Raw genomic sequence first — 20690 nt, 5'->3', positions numbered from 1 at the left:
CCGCGCTTCAGAATATTTGCATAAGAATGTGACACAATGGGACAGTAGTTACACAAAACCCCAGGTGGGCTGGTTTCTGGACAGAATTGGAGGATTGACCTTTAACCCTTCTGGGAATCTCTACAGCAACTGAATGGACTGCAGAGCTTATTCAGAAGATGGGCTGGGTGGGGCCTGATATGAGTTTCTCTTTTAACTGTTTTTAGGCTGACAAGGAGATAAGGGAGGGAGAAATCTCTCTTTTGAGCCTGCACCAGCATCCCCTTCCCCTCACTCTGGCCTGGCACACTGCCACTTCACTCCATACCCCCCATGTGCTCTCGCTAAAAGACAAGACCCACCCTCCTCCAGTTGCCACCAAAAGTAGCCTTTTCCGTGGGGCCAGAGGTTTTTGGTCGTTCCTGGTCTGTGACTGTATCCTGAAGCCAAATCTCTTCCCTGCCTCTATGTCATAACCTCACCAACCCCACGTGGTGTCACCTCACTCAACATTTCTTCAAAGACTTGGTGTTGTTGAAACAGGAGGGAAGGGGGCAGGGCACACCCTTTGAAAGAATGACATAGCGGGAGGACAAGACAAACTGATTAGAACCAAATGGGTCCAAGATGGCTGACAAGTTGACTTCCAATAGGCCTTGAGCCTCAGTATATGCTCACTGTAACACATCAGCAAGCTAAATGACACACCACTGCGGCATGACAGTTCCAGGACCGACCATAAAGATCAAAAAGTGGGCGGTGGCCCAATTCCTGGAAATCCCCACCCCTTCCCGAAATAGCTGGAATACTCCTCCCACTTATTAGTCTATGAAATTACCCACCCCTCCAAAAACTGACAACACCATACCCTGGTATTTTTCTCACCTTCTGAGATGGCTCACATCTGTCTATGGAGTGTGTTTCTCCCCATGCCTTTCTCACCTTTTTGAGATGGGCCACACTCCATCTGTGGAGTGTGTTTCTCCCTAATAAATCCACCTCTTACCTATCACTTTGCCACTCACTGAATTCTTTCTGTGATGAGACATCAGGAACCTGAGCTTCATTAAGTCCTGAAAACAGGTGTGTGATGTCACTTGGAAGACCGTGGGTTTTGGCTGGGTTCAAGTCCCAATCTGAGGTGCACAGTTTCATTGTCACCAAGGTCACTGCAGCGGGTGTTACTAGTGAAGTTGTTTGTGAAATTTTAGCCTAAAAAATAAAACCCTTCATTTTGATGTGATGGAGAATGTTGGGCTGTACCCCTCAGGCCTACAAGGCCTGTACTTGCCCAGCTTCTAGACCAAAGAAAGAACCCGGAGTCAGCGACAGACATCAATGATTTAATGGATGGGGGGAGCTTATGCATCTGAAGCAAGGTCCTGGAGTGACCCCCCACACACACCTTGTGTGTCCTACGGGGCAGGACGTGGTGACAGTCTGCGTGGGGAGGGGGAAGGGAGGTTACCAGTTACAGGGGGAATTAAGTCAGGTTGGCTCATCAGCAGGGAAACCAGCAGAGAGGCCCACCCCTCACCGCCCCTTTGATAAGAACAATCACTAGCTGGGGCCCCGGCAAGAACCTATGAAGGTCGGTCAGGTGAGTAGGGTATAGGTGAAGCAGGTACTGGTCAGCAGGGGATGTACAGAGAGCAAGAGAACAGCCATCTTGGGTGGCCTGACCATACAAGAAATATAGAATGCTTAAATGTAACTGTGAGGAAAATGGGGGATCATATACATCTTTCCTGATTTGGGCCTTATGTAGAAGAGATTGCTCATCACTAATCCATGCCAGCTTTACTGTCTTCTCAGGGCTTCACGGAAGGGGCACACAGGTCTCTTAGTACTCGAGACTGTGAGATCCTCGAAGCTAGAGGCTGTGTCATATTTATTCCTGGCACGGCCTCACAGCTGACATTCAGTGAGGCCGTTCCTTTACTTAGGAGAGAAGTTGCCCATGTTCTCTGGGCCAACTTCTCCCTCACACCCTTCCCTTTCTGCATAAGTCATAGACTCAGGTCTCCCCCCTGCAAAGTCAAACCAAACTAGTGTCCCCATAATCCATTACACTCCTCATCCCACTTTCTCTCACTTGCCCCTGACATCAGCCTTAGCTACTGTTTTTTCCCTGTCGTTCTAGGAAAAAAGAGAGCAACCAGGTCCACTTGTCCTATTCCCCAACATTCTGACGTCTGCTTCCCGTTTTCATTACTCACGGAAGCTGTCCTCGCTGTATTCATCAGTAGCCTCTTCGCCGACAAACCAGCAAGGCCCCGATTAGTCTCTTCACAGGCGTTGCTGTTGATTATTTCGCCTTGACATGCTGCCACCCTGGCCTCCCCAACAACACACCGTCCTGGCTCTGCAAGAGTCTTCTCAGGCCACCTCTCCCCCTTCCCCGCGTCGGAGCCTCCCTTTATTCCCCTAAACACAGGTGTTGCTAAGGGTTCTAATGCTGATCTCCCCCGCCTCTCTCCCATCTAGAGCCTTGCTCCTCAACGTGTTCCACCTGGACCAGCAGCATTGGTTTCATTGAGAGTGCGTTAGAAACGCAGAATCTTAGGTCCTTCCCTGGACTTCCTGCATCAGAATCTGTATTTTATTTTATTTATTTTTTAATTTATTGATTTTTTTTTTTCTTTTTTTTGGCTGCTTTGGGTATTCAGTTGCTGCGCACGGGCTTTCTCTAGTTGCAGTGAGCCTGGGCTACGCTTCACTGCCGTGCGTGGGCTTCTCTTGCTGCGGAGCATGGGCTCTAGGCATGCGGGCTTCAGTAGTTGTGGCGCACGGGCTTAGATGCTCCGCGGCATGTGGGATCTTCTCGGACCAGGGCTCGAACCCGTGTCCCCTGCATTGGCAGGTGGATTCTTAACCACTGCACCACCAGGGAAGTCCAGAATCTGTATTTTAATTCAGATCCCCAAGTGACTCATCTGCACATTAAAGTTTAAGAGGTGCTGGTCTATGGCAGCACTAAGCAATAGAAATATGTGTGCCACGTGTGTAATCTGAAATTTATAGCAGCCACATTTAAAGTGAAAAGAAACATGTGAAATGAATTGTCATCATAGTTTATTGAACTCAACAAATACAAACTGTTATAATTTCAACGTGTAATCCATATAAAAATCATTGAAATATTTCACACTCCTTTTTCTGTTAAGTTTCTTAAATTCGGTGTGTATTTTAACCTTACACCACATCTCACTTCACACCAGCCACATTTCAAGTGTTCAATAGCCACATGGCTAATTCCTACAGTATTAGAAAATGCAGCTCTAGAGTTTAGCTTGCAGATGAGCACTTAAGGTTAAAGTAAAAAAACCTGTGAGTGAACCCAGCTTCAGCACGTATTAGCTTTGGGATCTAAAGCAAATTACTCCTCTCTGGTTTCCTTTCCTCATCATATGAACAGGAAATAATATTAACTATTTCACAGGGTCACAATGAAGATTAGAGATAACGTATGTAAAAGTACCTACAGCTACTACTTGATAAATGGTGACTATTAATACTCTCCTCTATTTTCTGGGCTTTATCTAATTATATGCAAATTTTGCCTCTTTAATAAATGACACATTAATCACCATCATTATTATTTTTTGCATAAATTTTTCTTACAATTTAATGGTAAAACTGTTAGTGCTTCTCCATGTGCTTTTTAGTAACTGATTCAAAATATAAACAATTTAAATCCTTGCTTCCTCAGTTAGATGATGGCATAGACTGTGGAGGTTCATATCCAAGCTGCGTCACTTTTATAGTACAATCACAGCTATATTAAAATCAAAGTAGCTTAGAATTATGGCTAGGAGTAAGACACCAAATATTAATTTTGATTGTGTTTGGGAGACAGAATTTTTTATCTTTTATTTTATTTATTTAATTAATTAATTTATTATTTTTTTTTGCGGTACACGGGCCTCTCACCGCTGTGGCCTCTCCCGTTGCGGAGCACGGGCTCCGGACGCGCAGGCTTAGCGGCCATGGCTCACGGGCCCAGCCGCTCTGCGGCATGTGGGATCTTCCCGGACCGGGGCACCAACCTGCGTCCCCTGCATCGGCAGGCGGACTCTCAACCACTGCGCCACCAAGGGAAGCCCTATTTTTTAAATATTTGTTTATTTGACTGTGCCGGGTCTTAGTTGCGGCATGCGGGATCTTTGTTGCAGCATGCATGTGGGATCTAGTTCCCTGACCAGGGATCGAACCCAGGCCCCCTGCATTGGGAATGAGCACAGAGTCTCAACCATTGGACCACCAGAGAAGTCCCGGGAGACAGAATTTTGAGTGATTTTTTTCTTTCTGGTTTTCTAAATATGTATTAATTTTGTAATGAGGAGACAAATTAAGTTTATTTCTGAAACTGCTTACTGTTGAGAGCATGGGGTCTGGAATAATATAATGCTCCCTGGGGTTCCCCTGAGGGCCCTGTGGTGTGGTGAGTGAAGCAAGTCAGAAAGAGAAAAACACTGTATGACCCCACTTACACATGGAATATAAAAGAAACCCAAACTCATAGAAATAGAGAATAAGAATGGTGGTTGCCAGGGGCTGTATGGGTGGGGAAATGGGGAGATGTTGGTCAAAGGGTACAGACTTCCAGTTATAAGATGAGAAAGCTCTGGGGATCTAACGTACAGCATGGTGACTACGATTAACAATACTGTATCACATACTTGAAAATTGCTGAGATTATAGATTTTAAATGTTCTCATCACACACACACACACGCAATTTGTGATTATGTGAGGTGATGGATGTGTTAACTATTTTGTGGTAATCATTTCACATATATTATGTGTATCAAATCATCACACTGTATACTTAAACTTGCACAATGTTATATGTCCGTGATAGCTCAATAAAGCTAGAAAACAAAATATTAAAACAGGGAATTCCCTGGTGGTCCAGTGGTTAGGACTTGGTACTTTCACTGCCAGAGCCCAGGTTAAATCCCTGGTCGGGGAACTAAGATCTCACAAGCTGTGCGGCGTGGCCAAAAATAAATAAATAAATAAAAATAAAACCCAAAATTCTCTGGGTTCCAATTCTGGCTACGCTTTCACTAGCTGATGACCTGAGTTAACTTGCTTAACTGCTCTGTGCCTTGATTTCCTCATCTATGAAATGGGAATAATAATTATACTTAATTCATAAGAGTTGTTGTGAGGATTAAGTTATATAATACCAGTACAGGACTTAGGAAAATGCCTGGCACATAATCACAATGTTTGCAATAATGAAGATGGAGATGAAGAAGGGGAAGGAGAAGAGGAGAAGAAAATGGAGGAGGAGAAGGAGGGGGAGAAGGTTTGTATTAGTGACGTGTGCCTCCGCTGGGTTTGAATCCTGATTCCTACTGAGGTTTAAATCTAAGGCTTAAATTCTCTAAGCCTTAGACTTCTCATCTGTAAATGGGATAACACATAGGCAATATGCACAAATCACACAAAATTGAAAGGGGGGGGGTGGGTTCCCTGGTGGCGCAGTGGTTAAGAATCTGCCTGCCAATGCAGGGGACACGGGTTCGAGCCCTGGTCCGGGAAGATCCGACATGCCACAGAGCAACTAAGCCCGTGTGTCACAACTACTGAGCCTGTGCTCTAGAGCCTGTGAGCCACAACTACTGAGCCCGCGTGCCACAACTACTGAAGCTCGCACACCTAGAGCCTGTGCTCCACAACAAGAGAAGCCACTGCAATGAGAAGCCCGCGCACCACAACGAAGAGTAGCCCCCCGCTCGCTGCAACTAAAGAAAGCCTGCGCACAGCAACAAAGACCCAATGCAACCAAGAATAAATAAATTTTAAAAAATTGATACGGGGAATAAATAAGATCATTCATGTATAGTGTCTGAAGCACAATAAGCTCAATAATATTAAGTGCTTCTAAAAAGTTAAAGCAAAATGGAATAACAATGTCTACTTCATAGGTTATTGTGAAGATAAAATGAGAGCTCTTCGAAAACTAAAGTACCCTAAAAATGAGGCACTAGTTAAAAATGTCAATTCATTTCCACTAGATGGCAGTAGACATCACCAAATAGAGCTGAGCCCAACTAAACAAAGAGCTGAGGGAGAACACAAGTAACAGGATAGTTTTCATAGAGTTACTTACTTGGCCTAGTCCCACTTCTGTGTTTATGCGGGAATGTGGATGAAGGGCATATGTTATTTCAAATGAGTGAGCTACCTGCTTGGGCTTAGGAATCTTTTTGTTTGACGTAGACTGTATTTTCCAGACTAGACCTGGACTGAACCAGGGAGTATGTCACAGATCAACACTGACACACAGATATAGGAGGCAGAAAAGAAACAGATCTGCCAATGTACTAACTTGTTGTGCCTCTTTGGGCAAATTATTTCTCATCTCTAAACCTCTCATTAAGGTTTGCTGAATAGCCACAAAAATTTGTATGTATTGTAGAATCGGTCAATATGTCAAAGGGAGTTTCTCAAGCGAAAAAAAAAATCAGTAAATAAATGTTCTCATACTATACAAGTTACTGTTAGAGGTCATTGATGAATGAGTCTCAGAATAACCTTTCTTTTTTTTGCTAATTTCTTAAAATATTATTCTTGCAATATAAAATGATAATTTTTTAAACACTGTACATGTTGTATTAGTTTGCTAGGGCTGTCCTAGCAAAATATCACAGACCAGGTAGCTTAAACACCAAAAATGTATTATCTTACAGTTCTGGAGGCTAGATGTCAAAGATCAAGGTTCGTTTCCTTCCGATGCCTCCGTCCTTGTCTTTCAGATGGCCATCTTCTTTCTGTGTCCTCACATGCTCATCCTTCTGTGTTGTCTGTGTCCTAATATCTTTTTATAAGGACACCAGTCATATTGGATTAGGGTCCACTCTAATGACCCCATTTTAACTTAATTAAATCCCCAAATATGGTCACATTCTGAGGTACTCGGTGTTAGGACTTCAACTTAACTTTGGGGCAGAGACCCAGTTCAGCCCATGACACATGCACTGTTTGTTAAGAAAGTAGCAGCGGGCTGCTTGTACTCCATCCCTCCTGCCTCATTTTCCAATTCCTGGAAGAATCCAATTTGTACTCATTTTTTTTTTTTTTTTTTTTTTTGCGGTACGCGGGCCTCTCACTGCTGTGGCCTCTCCCGTTGCGGAGCACAGGCTCCGGACGCGCAGGCTCAGAGGCCACGGCCACGGCTCACGGGCCCAGCCGCTCCGCGGCATGTGGGATCTTCCCGGACTGCGGCACGAACCCGCGTTCCCTGCATCGGCAGGCCGACTCTCAACCACTGCGCCACCAGGGAAGCCCTAATTTGTACTCTTTTAACTAATTATTTGAGCAGTTAACTTCCCATCTCTAAATAATATGTATATAATGCTGCTTCTTGGTTTTTCAGGTTTAGATTTCATCCGTTGATTTTTACTATGAAAGACGTAACCGTCATACCTCCCATCACTCTCATTACCCACATACACACTTCCTCACCTCCCGTTCTCCCAAAATAGTGAATCATACTTTTGGATAGATCAGTGACTGAACAACTTTGAACAACTTTGTTTTTCCTGAAGCCAATTACTGTCTTTTTTATTTACTTAGTTTTCTATGTACTTGTTGCACAACAATCCCTAAACTTTACCCCTTTGATGTCAATCTCATCTCAATTACTGTAAGACACATTTCTTATTCTATCTGCTTCCTCTGCTAGAACCTGCCTCCAGGGGCCTCTTGCTTGTTCCATTCTGGATTGGCTGAACTCTAGGACTGCTATACTGCTGCCTACTAATTCCTTTGCTTCTCTCTTGGGTTGGAATTCCTGTTTCCTGGGTCCTATGTCTTCCTCTTTTTGGTCTACTTTCCAGTTGTGATGTCAGTTTAATATTTCAAAGATTTACTTATTCACCAAATATTTATTGAGCTTGTGTCAGGCACAGTGCTAGGCACTAGGGTTAGAGAAGTAAGAGAAATAGAAAATGTCACGGCCTATAGGCTCGTGATGTCCAGCTCTGTAACAACACAGTGGTCAATGTGATGTGAGTTCAGGGCAGGTGCCTAATCACTTACAAACTGAATAACCGTCTTTGTTATAGATGCCATCATGGAGAAGATGGCAAGAGACAAAAATTTATTGAGTTCACTGTGTCCTAAGTTCTTTATGTACATTTTCTCATTTAATACTCCCAAGATTCTATTATTATAATACCCATTTTATAGGGGGAAGGCAAAAGTGGAAGCTCTGAGATTAAGAGCTTGTAAAGTAACTTGCAGAGCAAGTATCTGACTGCAAAACTATAGCCATGTTATACTAAGAAATGAATGCATGCAAAACCAGAAATCAAGGTTTAATTCCTTCTTAACCAAAGAGCCATTTTGTTTATGCATGCTGGTGGTTTGTTTGTTTTTTTTCCTGTGGACCATACTTTTAGGTAAGCTAAGGTCCCGACTCCGTAAGAATCCATTTATTCATTTAACAAATATTTGTTGAGCAGTACTCTTCTAGGTGCTGGAAATATGCCATGAACCAAAAAAGAATCACTCCCCTTTAGGAACTGACATGAGGATGTCATAAATAAAATTTTTTTTTAAGTCAAGTTGAGATAAACCCTATGGGGGAGGGAAAATAAAGCAGGCTAAGGAGAATAGAAAGGAGGGGCACTATGGTTTTATAGGATGGTCAGGGAAGGCACTTCTGATATGGGGACACGTGAGCTGCAACAGAAGGAAGGGAAGGAGGGAGCTCCATAGATATGTAAGCAGAGGGAAAGGCAAGCGCAAAGGCCCTAGGGTGGGAACAGGGAGCCCGGTGGGGCTGGGGAAGAGTGAGTCAGGGGAGAGCAGTAAGAGACCAGCAGAGGCCTTGGCGGCCACAGTAAGAACTTTGGTTTCCTCCTAAGACAACGGAGGTGGGAAGATACTTGAGGGTTTTTGACATGATCTGCAGAAGACTCGGAAGTTTCATAGGCTACTCACTGCCCACCTCTGGCTCCCCTTTCATAGCAAAACTCACAAGGACTGTCTACACTCTCTGTCACCACTTTCTCACCTCATCCCTTCAACCAGGCCATTTGGGCTCTGGAACCCATCACTTCTCTGAAAAAGATCTTATCAGGGTCATCAGTGACTACAATCTCGCCAAAGCTCATGACAATGCTCAGTCCTCCTAATTCCCAACCTTGCAGTGGCGACTGACATGGTTGCACTGCTGCTCCACAGTTCAGCAACCGCAGACTCTAGCTTGGTTTTCTTCCTCCTTCACTGGGTTGTTCCTTGTTCTCTATATCTGTCAGAGTTCTGCACATAGTAGTGCCCCAGGGCTCTGACCTCTGACCCATGTGGTACTCTTCCCCTGGTCTTTGGGTCAGCATACCACTGATATGCTGATGTCTTCTGCATTTGTATCTCTAGCTCCAAATTTGTAATTCCAACTGCCTTGTCCACATGTTCACTTGGAGGTCTAACAGGCATCCTCTCCAAACGTTCTTCATCACAGAAATGGCATCACCACACACCCACCTGTTCAGGACAAAATCCCAGGAAGCATCCTTGGTTCTTCTCTTCACTCCAATTGGTTCTGCCTCCAAAAGACATCCTGAATCTGACCACATCTCACCAGTCCCCTGTTAGCCACCAGTTCAAGCTGCCACCATCCTTTGCCTGGATTACTGTAAAAGCCACCGAATTTCTCCCCCTGCCTCCGCTCTTACCCGTCTCCTCCATTCTTCATCCAATCTCTTAAGACGTAAGTCATATCAGGGCCATGCCCCTGCTTAAAATCCTCCACTGGCTTCCCACTGCAACAGGAACAAATCCAAACCCCTTATCATGGCCTACCTGACCACACATGTTCATGACCTTCCTGACCACACATGTTCATGACCTTGTCCAGATCTCTGCACTTGCTTTTTCTTGAGCCTGGAATATCTGTCCTCAAGGTCTTCACCAGGCTTCCTTCTCATCCTTCAGCTTTCAGCTTAAATGCCACCTCTGAAAGGCCTTTCCTGACCTCCCAATGGAAAGCCTTCTCCTCCCCCCTCCCAACTCTCTAGCACCTAATTTTAGAAATCATTGTATTCACTTGTTTTGGAGTTCCCTCTGTTACCTCTCCCCCAACACCTACACTGGAAAGCTTCCAGACAGCAGGGACGCCTTTGTTAAGTTCATCCCCCAAACAGTTCCTGGGATAGAGAAGATGCTGAATAAACTGGGGTTGATTGACAGTCCACAAGCTTATCCAGGGCTCTTACAAGGTTCTTGTTTGCTGCAGGGAGAGGTGGCCCCCTAACTGCTTACTCTCATCCTCAGCGGGGTGAGGAGATGGGGGGCTAGCCACCACCCCTCCTCTGCCTTCCCCTCCCCCACCCCATGCGTCCTTTCCTTTCCCTCCCCCCTCCTCCTGCCTGCTCCGTTCTTCCTCCTCTTACCCGCCCCTCCTTCACCCCACCCTGTCGCGTGTCCGACCCGAGGGCGTTCTCCGTGTCGCGCGGGCGCTGGAGCGCAGTGACCCGACGCCGGCCGCGGAGGGAGGATGGCACTCGAGGCACTGCGCTTGGGGCTGTTGCTCCTGGTCTGCTGGGACTCGGCAGGTAACGCTCACCTGTGGGCCTGCTCCGCGGAGGACCGGCCGAGGAGTTACGGAGAGGGGGTCTCGCTGGCGACTGCCCCTGCCCGGGTCCGGACGGCCTTGGCGTCCCTCCGCGCACCCGTTACTGGCGGTTCCAGGCCCGCCCCGCGGTTGTCTAGGGACACGAACTTGGGGGTGTGCGGGGCTGGCGTCGTGAAGCCAGCAACCCTCTTTAGTTCATGCTTGGGCTTCGTTCCCAGCATCTTCTTAGTGACCCTGCTGTCTGCTCTTTCTCCCTTAAAGCAGATTTCCTGGAGCCCAAGATCGGGAGTTGGGTTTTTATGTACCAGGGGCCCTACAGAGCCTCAGCATGAGATGTACAGGAATCAGGAATTGTGAATGCCAAGGGCGCCGGGCACTCTGGGGCTCATGAGAAAGGGGCCTTAGTCCAGCCAGACTTGATGCCCATTTAAAATGGAGTTAAGAGCTTCCCTGGTGGGGCAGTGGTTGAGAGTCCGCCTGCCGATGCAGGGTACATGGGTTCGTGCCCCGGTCCGGGAAGATCCCACATCCCACATTCCGCGGGGCGGCTGGGCCCGTGAGCCATGGCCGCTGAGCCTGCGCGTCCAGAGCCTGTGCTCCGCAACGGGAGAGGCCACAACAGTGAGAGGCCCGCATACTGGAAAAAAAAAAAAAAAATGGAGTTAAAGTGGTAACACCTAATGTCAAATTTTGCATTTATTACCTTGAGCCACAGAGGAAAAGAACATCATGAATTATTGAGTTTCTTCTCTAACTTTTATTCAGTAGCTCCAAAGTTTCTCAAGCAATCCTATTAGCGTGGTCAGTTACGGAACCGGTACCAAATGTTCTCTGTGTGCCTGCTAGGAGAGGTGCCAGAACACAAATGAACATACTTCTTAGGGGGGGTTCAAAGAAGCTAGGCATCGGAGGGAAAGGGAGACACATGGCCCGTATAAATCACAAGCTGAATTTTAAAAAACCCTTATGAACAAGAATTGACCTTAATTAACCCCATGCTTTAAAGTGTCTGTTTCCTTCTTGCAGCCTCTTTGAACACTCAGTTTGCTCACCCTTCAGAATACAAAACAGTAAGTAGGAAACCACTTGTATTGTTTCTACTGATACAGCGAAGCCCTCAACAGTTTGGGTTGGGGGCTGGTTTTCAGGTCTGACCTGCCACTTTCTAAACAGTGGACTGCTTCTTTAGAAACCGGATTCTCAGGCAGGCTTTTTGATACGGATCACAATGTAAAATTTGGTTGACAGTAGCTCAGGCCTTGAAGGCCTCAGGGCTTGGTTTCCCTAATAGTTACACCTTGTACTAGACATTTTATGTATGTTATCAAATTAAATTCTGTGTAAGCAAGCAAAGGTCAACCAAATGAGAAGAAGCAAAAACTAGTTATTCAGAGCTTGTTGAAGCAAGTGAATCAGGCATATCACCTGCATTTTGGCAGAGACTCAAAGGCAGAGGAGTGGGAAAGCTTTAAAGTGGGAAAAAGGGAAGGCATCAGGTGTGCCCTGATCAAGGCTGTTGGCATGGGGAGGCTGTAAGTGGGTAACTAAAGGCAGGAATCCTATGTGATTGGTTAGGAGGGCATATTGGCTTTCTCTGATTGGTCCTAAGTTGGAAGCAGGAACAAAAATTTAGGGAAACTATCAGTTATTAATCAAGGCCTGGCCATTTTGGCCAATTGTTACAGAGCTTACTGTTTGGCTTATTGGACTGTCACTAGAGATAACCATCTGACTTCTGACAAGTCTAATTTATAGCAGGTTGGCTTCTTGGGTTGGTTATTCTAAGTAATGAGGTGGTTTCCTAGGCAAGTTGCTACAGGTTATGGGTCAGAGTTCTATTTTAATATGTGGTCTGACACTGTCCATTTGTATACGCAGTCTCTCAATTCTCACAATGACCTTGTAAGATAGATAGATATTATTATTTTACATATGGGGATGTTGACCTCCGTGGGTTCGGTAACTTTGAGTATTCAATTCAGTGTAGACCTTTTCTAGGAAATCTTCCCACTCTGTTTTTTTTCCTCCAAAGCAGATATAAATGCACTTTCTCCATGCTTCCATTCAAACTATACTGCATCATCATCATCACCATGCTAGTGTAGGGAGGAAAAAAAATCTTTCCTCTACCCTTCTAAGTTCTCAGCTGGGGCCCCTGTAACAAAGGACAGGTTAACAAGAAAAAATAAACAAACATTTATTAACAAGTGCATTGTGCATACACATGGGAGCACTCAAAAAGGTGGCTTAGAAATCTGCCTTATATAGCATCTTTACCAGAGAGCAATAAGTTTGTAGATAAATGACAGGACAAAGGAAAATGGTTTTAGGCTTCCAAGGGCGGCAAACAGTGGGAAGATAAATAGTGGGAGGGAACTAATGAAGTAAGGTTTGTTTGCAGATTCCTCAGGTGCCATTTCTGGGCTGATAAGAGTCCAGAGTCATCTCCAGTAAAGGAGAATTTATATCCTGCCTTTAGGCAGAAAAGGGGAAGAGAGAGAGAGCTGCATATTAACTGACTTTAGCTCAAAATAATTTTTATGTCATAGAGCCATATTTTGGGGGTGACATATTCTGATTTTCTTCAACACTAAATGTTGAGATACCATTTACTATGTGCCAAGCACTGTTCTAAATTCTTTATATAGAATAAGTCATTTAATTTTTTTTTTTTTTTGGCCACGCAGCAAGGCTTGTGGGATCTTAGTTCCCCAGCCAGGGATTGAACCCAGGCCCTTGGCACTGAAAGTGTGGAGTCCTAACCACTGGACCACCAGGGAATTCCCTCATTTAACTTTTTACAGCACTATAAAGTAGGTACCATTATTATCCCCTTGGTCAAGGTCACATGGAAATGGTGCAACTATGGGTCCAACCCAGGCATTCTGACTCCAGATTGGTGCTCTTCACTAGCCCATCATAGCACTGAATTGTAATAGCCTGTCTTCCCCTAGTAGGCGGTATACTCCTGTGGTCATGGATGATACCCAGTCTTCAGCACTTAATGGGTGCCCAATATTACTTTTGCTCAGATGACTCAGTTTTCTTGGGTTTCATTTTCTTTCAGAAAATGGGGGATAATAACAGTAAAAACTCAATCAGGCATCCTGCATTTAAGCAGACTCACATACGACCCTCTCCTTTCTCTCTGAACGATTCCCATAGCAGATCGATTACTCACTGGTTATAGACAGGTTACCTTCTTGCTTAACTACTTTCCTGTATGCCAGTAAAGCTTATTTTCCATCAGTGTTATGTGCTGACCAAGATTCAGGTGTGTGTGTTCACAAGCCTGTTATGCCAGTTGCCAGTCCTATTTTAATTAAAATTGTAAAGACAGCATAAACATGAGTGTAGAGAAATAAAGCTGTTTATATGAGAAATGTGTCAAATGCTTTTGAAAGACTTGCTGAAAGACAAAATGCTAAAAACAAATTGAATTAGGTGTAGATAAAACAACTGAAAATAATTGGGGAATTATTTTTTTAAATTGTATATTACCTTGCTGTGCCAGTGTCTATAAAGTCTCACCATATTTAAAAAGGGGCAGTTTTACCCCCCAGCAGACATTTTGACTGTCATGACGAGGGAGTTGTCACTGGCATCTAGTGGATAGAGAACAGAGATGCTACTAAATATCCTACGGTGCACAGCCTCACACAGCAAAGAATTATCTGGTCCAAACTATGAATGGGGTTGAGAAATTCCATTTTAAAGAAATCAAAACAAGAAATCATAGGTGATTTATTGTGGGTATGATTTTTGCAGTGTTAGTACACAAAACTCTAGTTGAAACATTCATAGGAAAAGTCTTATGTCTTGTGTCAGGTAGGATTAGATTCAGCTGCAAGAAACAATGACTCAAAATAACAGCTCACAGAGCTGCCATCTTAGGATGTGGCTTTTGTCTTCCTGGTCTGTAAGATAAAAAGTAGAGCTCCATGCACCTAGGAGCAGGATGGAGGAATGGACAAAGGAGAATAAAAATTGGGAGAAGCAGAAGACAGGTACCAACTTTCTTTTAAAGGAGGTTCCCAGAAGCTACTACACAATAATTCCACTGGTATCCCATCAGCCTGATCTTGATCATGTGGTCATACCTAGCTGCAAGGGAGGTTATCTTAGTGTAGGTAGCATTACAGCTGGCCATGTGCCCTGTCATTGCCTTACATCAAAAGAGTGGCAATTTTATTTTCATTTATATGTTTTAAGATAAAATATTTAGGGTATGTTCTATTTTTTGTTACTGTATACGTGCTTTAATTGTCTTTTAGTTAAATGACCAAGAAGCACTTGTCCCAATCTCATTGGATAAGAGGGCATCTACTCTCCTGTGGAAGCTCTGGAAGGCACCATCTTAGTGAGCCTGGAGCTGCAAGAAACACATCAGGCTCCGAAATGGAGATAGAGGGCTGAACGGAGGATGGAAAGGGTCAAAATTTTTCTTTACTTCAGAGTTTGGCCCAAGGCCAGCCCTGCTTAGCACTTTATAAATCCAGATAATGTCAGTAGAAATGTGTAATTCATTTATTAAGAGTGCTAAACAGTGTGACTTACTCTGAAGTGAGGAAAGGTAATCACTATTTACTAAAACATACACGCACACACAAAACAGAAATACAGCAGGCCATATATTTAACCTGTTATTAAAGTGGGACTCTGCACACCATGGTGTGACCATTGTGACCATTTCTAGTCCTGGCCCTGGTAGAGACTAGTGGCTGTGCACAAGACATGTTACCTATCTGGCCTCAATTCCATGAAATCTGAGGGTTGAGTTCCATGACCCCATATCAGTTTCTTAGGGCTGCCGTAATAAAGCCACAAACCGAGTATCTTACACAACAGAAATGGATTGTCTCACAGTTCTCAAGGCTAGAAGTCCAAACTCAAGGTGTTGGCAGGGTTGCTTCCTTCCGAGAGAGGAAGTTCTCTTCCTCTCGCCTAGTATCTGGTAGCCTCAGGCATTCCTTGGCTTGTTAATGACATTCTCTCCATGTCTTCATATAATCTTCCCTCTGTGTGTGACACTGTGTCCAAATTTTCCCTTTTTATAGGGACACCAGTCATATTGGATTAAGGCCAATTCTACTAACCTTAAGTTGATTACCTATATAAAGACCCTATTTCCATATATGGTCACATTCTGAGGTACTGGGGGTTAGGACTTTAACCTGTCTTTCTGGGTGGACACAATTAAACCCATAACCACCCCTGAGATATAATTCTGAACCTACTGCTTTCTTTAATGCTGTTGCTTAAATGCCAGTATCTTAAAAGTCCAGACAGGATTCCCGAGTGTGTCTGGGCATTATGCACAGGGATTAGGTGGAATGTAACAGGACATTCTCATGGAGGTGGTAGTGAAGAGCAAATTATGAAACTGGAGGATAGTAAAGTAGGTTTGGTGACATGTCTTGGACTTTCATTTAAAAATCAGCCAGACAGAACCTTCCTCTGAGGTCCTTTTCTTACATAGCAGGTACTGACCCATTGCTTCAACACTGCATCTGATTTTTGCATTAGAAAAACTTTTTTTGTGTGTGGAAAATAGAAATCTTTCTGTAGGCTGTTTCTAGGAAATCTAGGGAAACTTGGGACTTTGTCCTCCCCTCAGCTATTTTGTGATGAGAACGTCTCAAGTTATTCTCCAATTTCTGTCTTCCTTTCCCTTTTCTAGCCAAACTGCGATCAGTATAAATTACCAGGATGTCCCAGGGACTTTAGCCCTGTGTGTGGAAGCGACATGTCCACGTATCCCAATGAGTGTACTCTGTGCATGAAAATCAGGTAATAATTTTACAGTCTAAACTAGCCAAGTTTTCTTTAGTTCTTATCTTGCATTTTGATTACTTAGGAAGTTGTGACTCTTGGACATAAGAATCAAATGAGACATAAGTAGTTCTATTTTAAGACTGACATTTAAAAAGACACAGACTCCTTCAGTACCTTTTCTAGGTCTAGGTTAGAGAATGAGGTGAGTGATTAATCAATTATAGACCAAATAATGAAGTGATGTTACTATCCAGGGATGGGTAGTTTCCCAAAATTAAGAATATATTTAGTAGTAAAACTCTGTGGAGTAGTAAATGTTCTATTAAATTCAGAGGGCATGTACAGGAGACCTACACAGCCTGCACTACTGGTCAGAAAACAGATCTTAATAACTCTACCTGTTAGAATGCTCAGTAATAAGTGTATTGATATTATACCTGATGCCCTTCATGTAACATACCTGACCAGCTCAGGTGATCATGACTCCCCCTCCAGGTATGCTGCTTTGTATTTCAGGGGTCCATTCTCTGAACTCAGTCTTCAGGAAATTACTAGGTCTTCTCAGAGTGATTCTTTGGGGATAGTTCCTTGTGCCATTGGGTTAGGGAAAAAATGGCAGAGTTGAGCTTTCGCCCTCATAATTTCCTAGATTTAGCTTTAAAAATGACTAATTAAGTGTCACCCTGGAAAGAATCTAATGTATAATGACATGGGTCTTTTTAATACAAAGAGGGGGACAGTTTCAATGTGGTAGGTAACAAATGTGTTTTTATGGTTGTTCATTTTGCAGGGAAGATGGTCATGATATTAAAATAATCCGAAGTGGACCATGCTGATGGAACAGTTCACGGAAGAGAAATTGGAGAAACCATCTTTAACTGGACACTAAATGAATTTCATCTTCCCTTTGTCTCCTTTCCTATGTTACTTTGCGTGAAATACGTTAACCCATGTTTTCTGAGATGAGGTATGGAAGAGAGCCATGGACTGTGACTAATAATTAAAACAAACAAACAAAAATACTTGTTTCTTGGCTTTTGCCCCTTGAGTTAAGCTTATTGCCCAGATGACTTATGTGCTGCTTTATTTAGTTGGAATAAAATCAGCATCGTATTCAATTACCACTATTCCCTGTTGAATATCCATTCTCACTGAGCAGCCTCATGTGGCTCTTTCCCTCTGAGGCAAAAGTGAATTTCACTAAGGGAGAAGTGGAGTCATTTTTTTAGAGGGCAAAGTTTATTCTCCTTCCCCATTTCCCTAAATCTTGGATAGGTAATGTATGTGTAACTGGTACAGTGTTCTGCACAGAGCAAATAATGTGAGACACTGGAGCTGACTTTAGCCTGAGCTGGTAGAATCTAAGAATCAGGCAGGTAAAAATACTTATAAGATTCCATAACTCTGTTCAAAACAGGGTTCCTTCAGGGTTAATGCAGGAATTTGCCTTTTCCCTTCTTTCAGCACAATGATTCTCAACCCTGGGTGATTATTCCCCAGGGGACATTTGTGACTATCTCTGGAAGCATTTTTGGTGTCACAACTTGAAGGGTGGGTGCTCCTGACATATAGCGGGTAGAAGCCAGGGATGCTGCCAAAGACATCCAGCTCCCAACAACCAGGAAATTTTCAGTCCAAAATGTCAGTAGTGCTGAGGTTGAGACATTCTGTCTTAGAGTTTGATGTAACATAGAGAACAGACATAGCAATAACAAAAGTGACCAAAGTTTAATTTAGAAAGATAATGTTTTCCAGATAGAGGATTTTGAGTTAAGTCCTGGGTTTAAGTGCATTCCAGGGCCAGGAAACTGTGAGACCATGAGGCAAGAGGTGGCTGGGAGAGTGTGTAGTGAAAAGAACATGGCTCTGGGGGATGGGCTAAACGTGAATTTGAATTCTGATTGCCAACACTTACTTGAGCTTCTGTTTTCTTATCTGGAAAAGGGGGATAATGCTCAACCCATGGAGCTGCTGTGAGGAAACTGCTCAGCACAGCACTTGGCACATGGAAACCACTGAAATAATAGCTACTGTTACTTAAGTACCCCTCTTAGGGAGGAAGAAACTGAGGCCTGCAGAGGCAAACCAACTTGCCCAAGGTTATAGAATACATGCAAAACAGTCTGGACTAGAAGCCTGGTCTCCAAATTCCCAGACCTCTGTTCTTAAATGGAATAGAGGCAATGAAGTGGAAAGTTGTATAACATAAATGTGCCACAATTACATTATGTCCTGTAGTTATTTTTGGCTTAAAAGTTTTATAAAAGTGATGTATGATTTTCAGAAAGTTAAAAAAGTACACAGAGGGCTTCCCTGGTGGTAGAGTGGTTAAGACTCCGCCTGCCAATGCAGGGGACACGGGTTCGAGCCCTGGTCTGGGAAGATCCCACATGCTGTGGAGCAGCTAAGCCCGCGTGCCACAGCTACTGAACCCTGTGAGTCTAGAGCCCGTGCTCCGCAACAAGAAAACCACCGCAATGAGAAGTCCGCACACTGCAATGAAGAGTAGCCCCCACTCGCCTCAACCAGAGAAAACCCACGCGCAGCAACGAAGACCCAACGCAGCCAAAAATAAATAAGTAAATTTATTTTTTAAAAAACCCACAGAAATATATTTAAAAAGTGAAAGTCTTTCCCATACTAGCCTCCAGAGGTGACCAATATTAACCTTTTGGAACACAGTCTCCGTAAGTATGTGGTGTATATAAAATCACACACACACAGAAACACACCCCTGTCCTATAAACCTGCTTCTCTCCTTATATTTGTTTTTTACGTCAATATATGTAGTTTGTTCTTTTTAAAAGCTACACTTAAAAGTATTTTATTGTGCCATAAGTTATCCAGCTCTATTGATCTGTATTCAGATATTAGGAGTCTCGTGGCTGAAACTGGAAGAATCCCAATTCAAACTAGCCTTAGGTAAGGAGGAAATTGGCCCATTTAGTCATATCTGCAGAAGAGTGGGGGGACGGGGGTGGGGGGCGCGTTAGCCTCAGAGGGTGCCCGGGACCAGGGCCTCTAGCCCATCAGGACTCCCTGTCTCTTCATGTCTAATCTCTGTTTATTTCAGCATAAACAGCTTCCTTCATAGACTAGTTACCTCCTGTGTGGGAGGCAGAATTGGCGGCTCCAGATCGTATCCTAGCAGCTTCCTGACCTGACAGGAGATGACTCTCTTGTAACAGCTCTAGGTGAAAAAGTCGGCCTGAGTCACAGCCCCACCGCCTCACTACCTGAAAAGAAAATGACCCTTTTCTGGGCCAAGACAAATCGGTTCACGCTGGATCACACACCCACCCTTCAGGCCAACTGCTGCAGTCACGGGAAGCAGGGTGATATGTGATTGGTTCAGCTGAGATGAGCACTTGGGTGCAATGTTCCCAGAGGGAAGAAAGGGAGAAATTCAAGAAGAAAAAATATCAGTAGATGTTAACTATAGGCTGCTTACAGTTTTTAATGATTATAAAACTATTTCAGAGAATATCCTTATAAATACATTCTTGGCACTTGAATGTTTATATGTATGTATACACACGATGAAAATAACTGAAACATATTTAGAAGAAAATCATGCTCATGTAGCATAATCGCCTGTTTTGCCCAGCAGCTCTTCCTTCCTCTGCTCCGAAGAAGCACTGTTTCTGCTTCCCACTCTCCTCCTCCACTCCACCCCGGACTTCTGGCTGAATGGAGCTGCCCCTTCTCACAAGACCCTGTATCCCTGACCCTGGCGACGATAGCTTGAAGGGTGAGCACCTGGTCCAAATTAGACCAGTCATGACCGGTAATAATTCCCCCTACCCCGGTCACAGAGGTTGGTCTGCAGTGGGTTTCTGACCACTCAGAGTCCTTCCTCAGAGAAGAGCCCTTTTCCTTTTAGGTGGTGGGATTGAGAGTCTTTGTCACTGAAAGCTGCTGGAAGCCATGACCCCTCACTACAAAGAAAGACTGCGGTAGGACAGCATGAGGCCAACATGCCACGGGGAGCAGAGACCCGAGACCCAGAGAGTCTCGGTGGAGCTCAGCATTCCGGTTCCAACATAAAAGACACAGAATTGCCAAACCAATACTGAGGAAAAAGAACAAAGCAGGAGGCATAACCCTCCTAGGCTTCAGACAATACTACAAAGCTCAAGTAATCAAAACATCATGGTATCGGCACAAAAAGAGACATGGACCAATGGAACAGAATAGAGATCCCAGAAATAAATCCACAAACTTAGGGTCAGTTAATCTTTGACAAAGGATGCAAGAATATATGATGGGGAAAAGATGGTCTCTTTGGCAAATGGTGCTGGGAAAGCTGGACAGCCACATGTAAATCAATAAGGTTAGAACAC

The 20690-nt window shown here is 44.1% G+C and overlaps 1 protein-coding gene and 1 non-coding gene across 2 annotated transcripts; both read left to right on the top strand.

The window, feature by feature from the left end:
- Positions 1-4881: 4881 nt before the first annotated feature.
- On the top strand, positions 4882-4953 carry TRNAE-UUC (transfer RNA glutamic acid (anticodon UUC)). The gene has a single exon. It is a non-coding gene; the product is annotated as a tRNA-Glu (tRNA).
- Positions 4954-10494: 5541 nt separating this feature from the next.
- Positions 10495-17183, top strand: SPINK2 (serine peptidase inhibitor Kazal type 2). Its single transcript, XM_007471274.1, has 4 exons — positions 10495-10552; positions 11599-11642; positions 16253-16362; positions 17138-17183. The coding sequence occupies exons 1-4, from the start codon at positions 10495-10497 to the stop codon at positions 17181-17183; spliced, it is 258 nt and encodes an 85-aa protein (XP_007471336.1).
- The last annotated feature ends 3507 nt before the right edge of the window (positions 17184-20690 follow it).

Source organism: Lipotes vexillifer, unplaced genomic scaffold, assembly GCF_000442215.2.
Source record: "Lipotes vexillifer unplaced genomic scaffold, Lipotes_vexillifer_v1.1 scaffold1191, whole genome shotgun sequence".
In the NCBI taxonomy this organism is placed as follows: domain Eukaryota; kingdom Metazoa; phylum Chordata; class Mammalia; order Artiodactyla; family Lipotidae; genus Lipotes; species Lipotes vexillifer.
Note: the sequence above shows the minus strand (reverse complement) of the source record. Positions and strands in the feature narration are given on the sequence as shown.

What these genes read in the sequence shown, in the direction of transcription:
- SPINK2 (XM_007471274.1), top strand. Translation starts at nt 10,495, where the DNA reads ATGGCACTCGAGGCACTGCGCTTGGGGCTGTTGCTCCTGGTCTGCTGG. An exon ending in GGTCTGCTGGGACTCGGCAG is followed by an intron (nt 10,553 to 11,598) that starts GTAACGCTCACC and finishes TCCTTCTTGCAG; the next exon opens with CCTCTTTGAACACTCAGTTT. An exon ending in ACCCTTCAGAATACAAAACA is followed by an intron (nt 11,643 to 16,252) that starts GTAAGTAGGAAA and finishes TCCCTTTTCTAG; the next exon opens with CCAAACTGCGATCAGTATAA.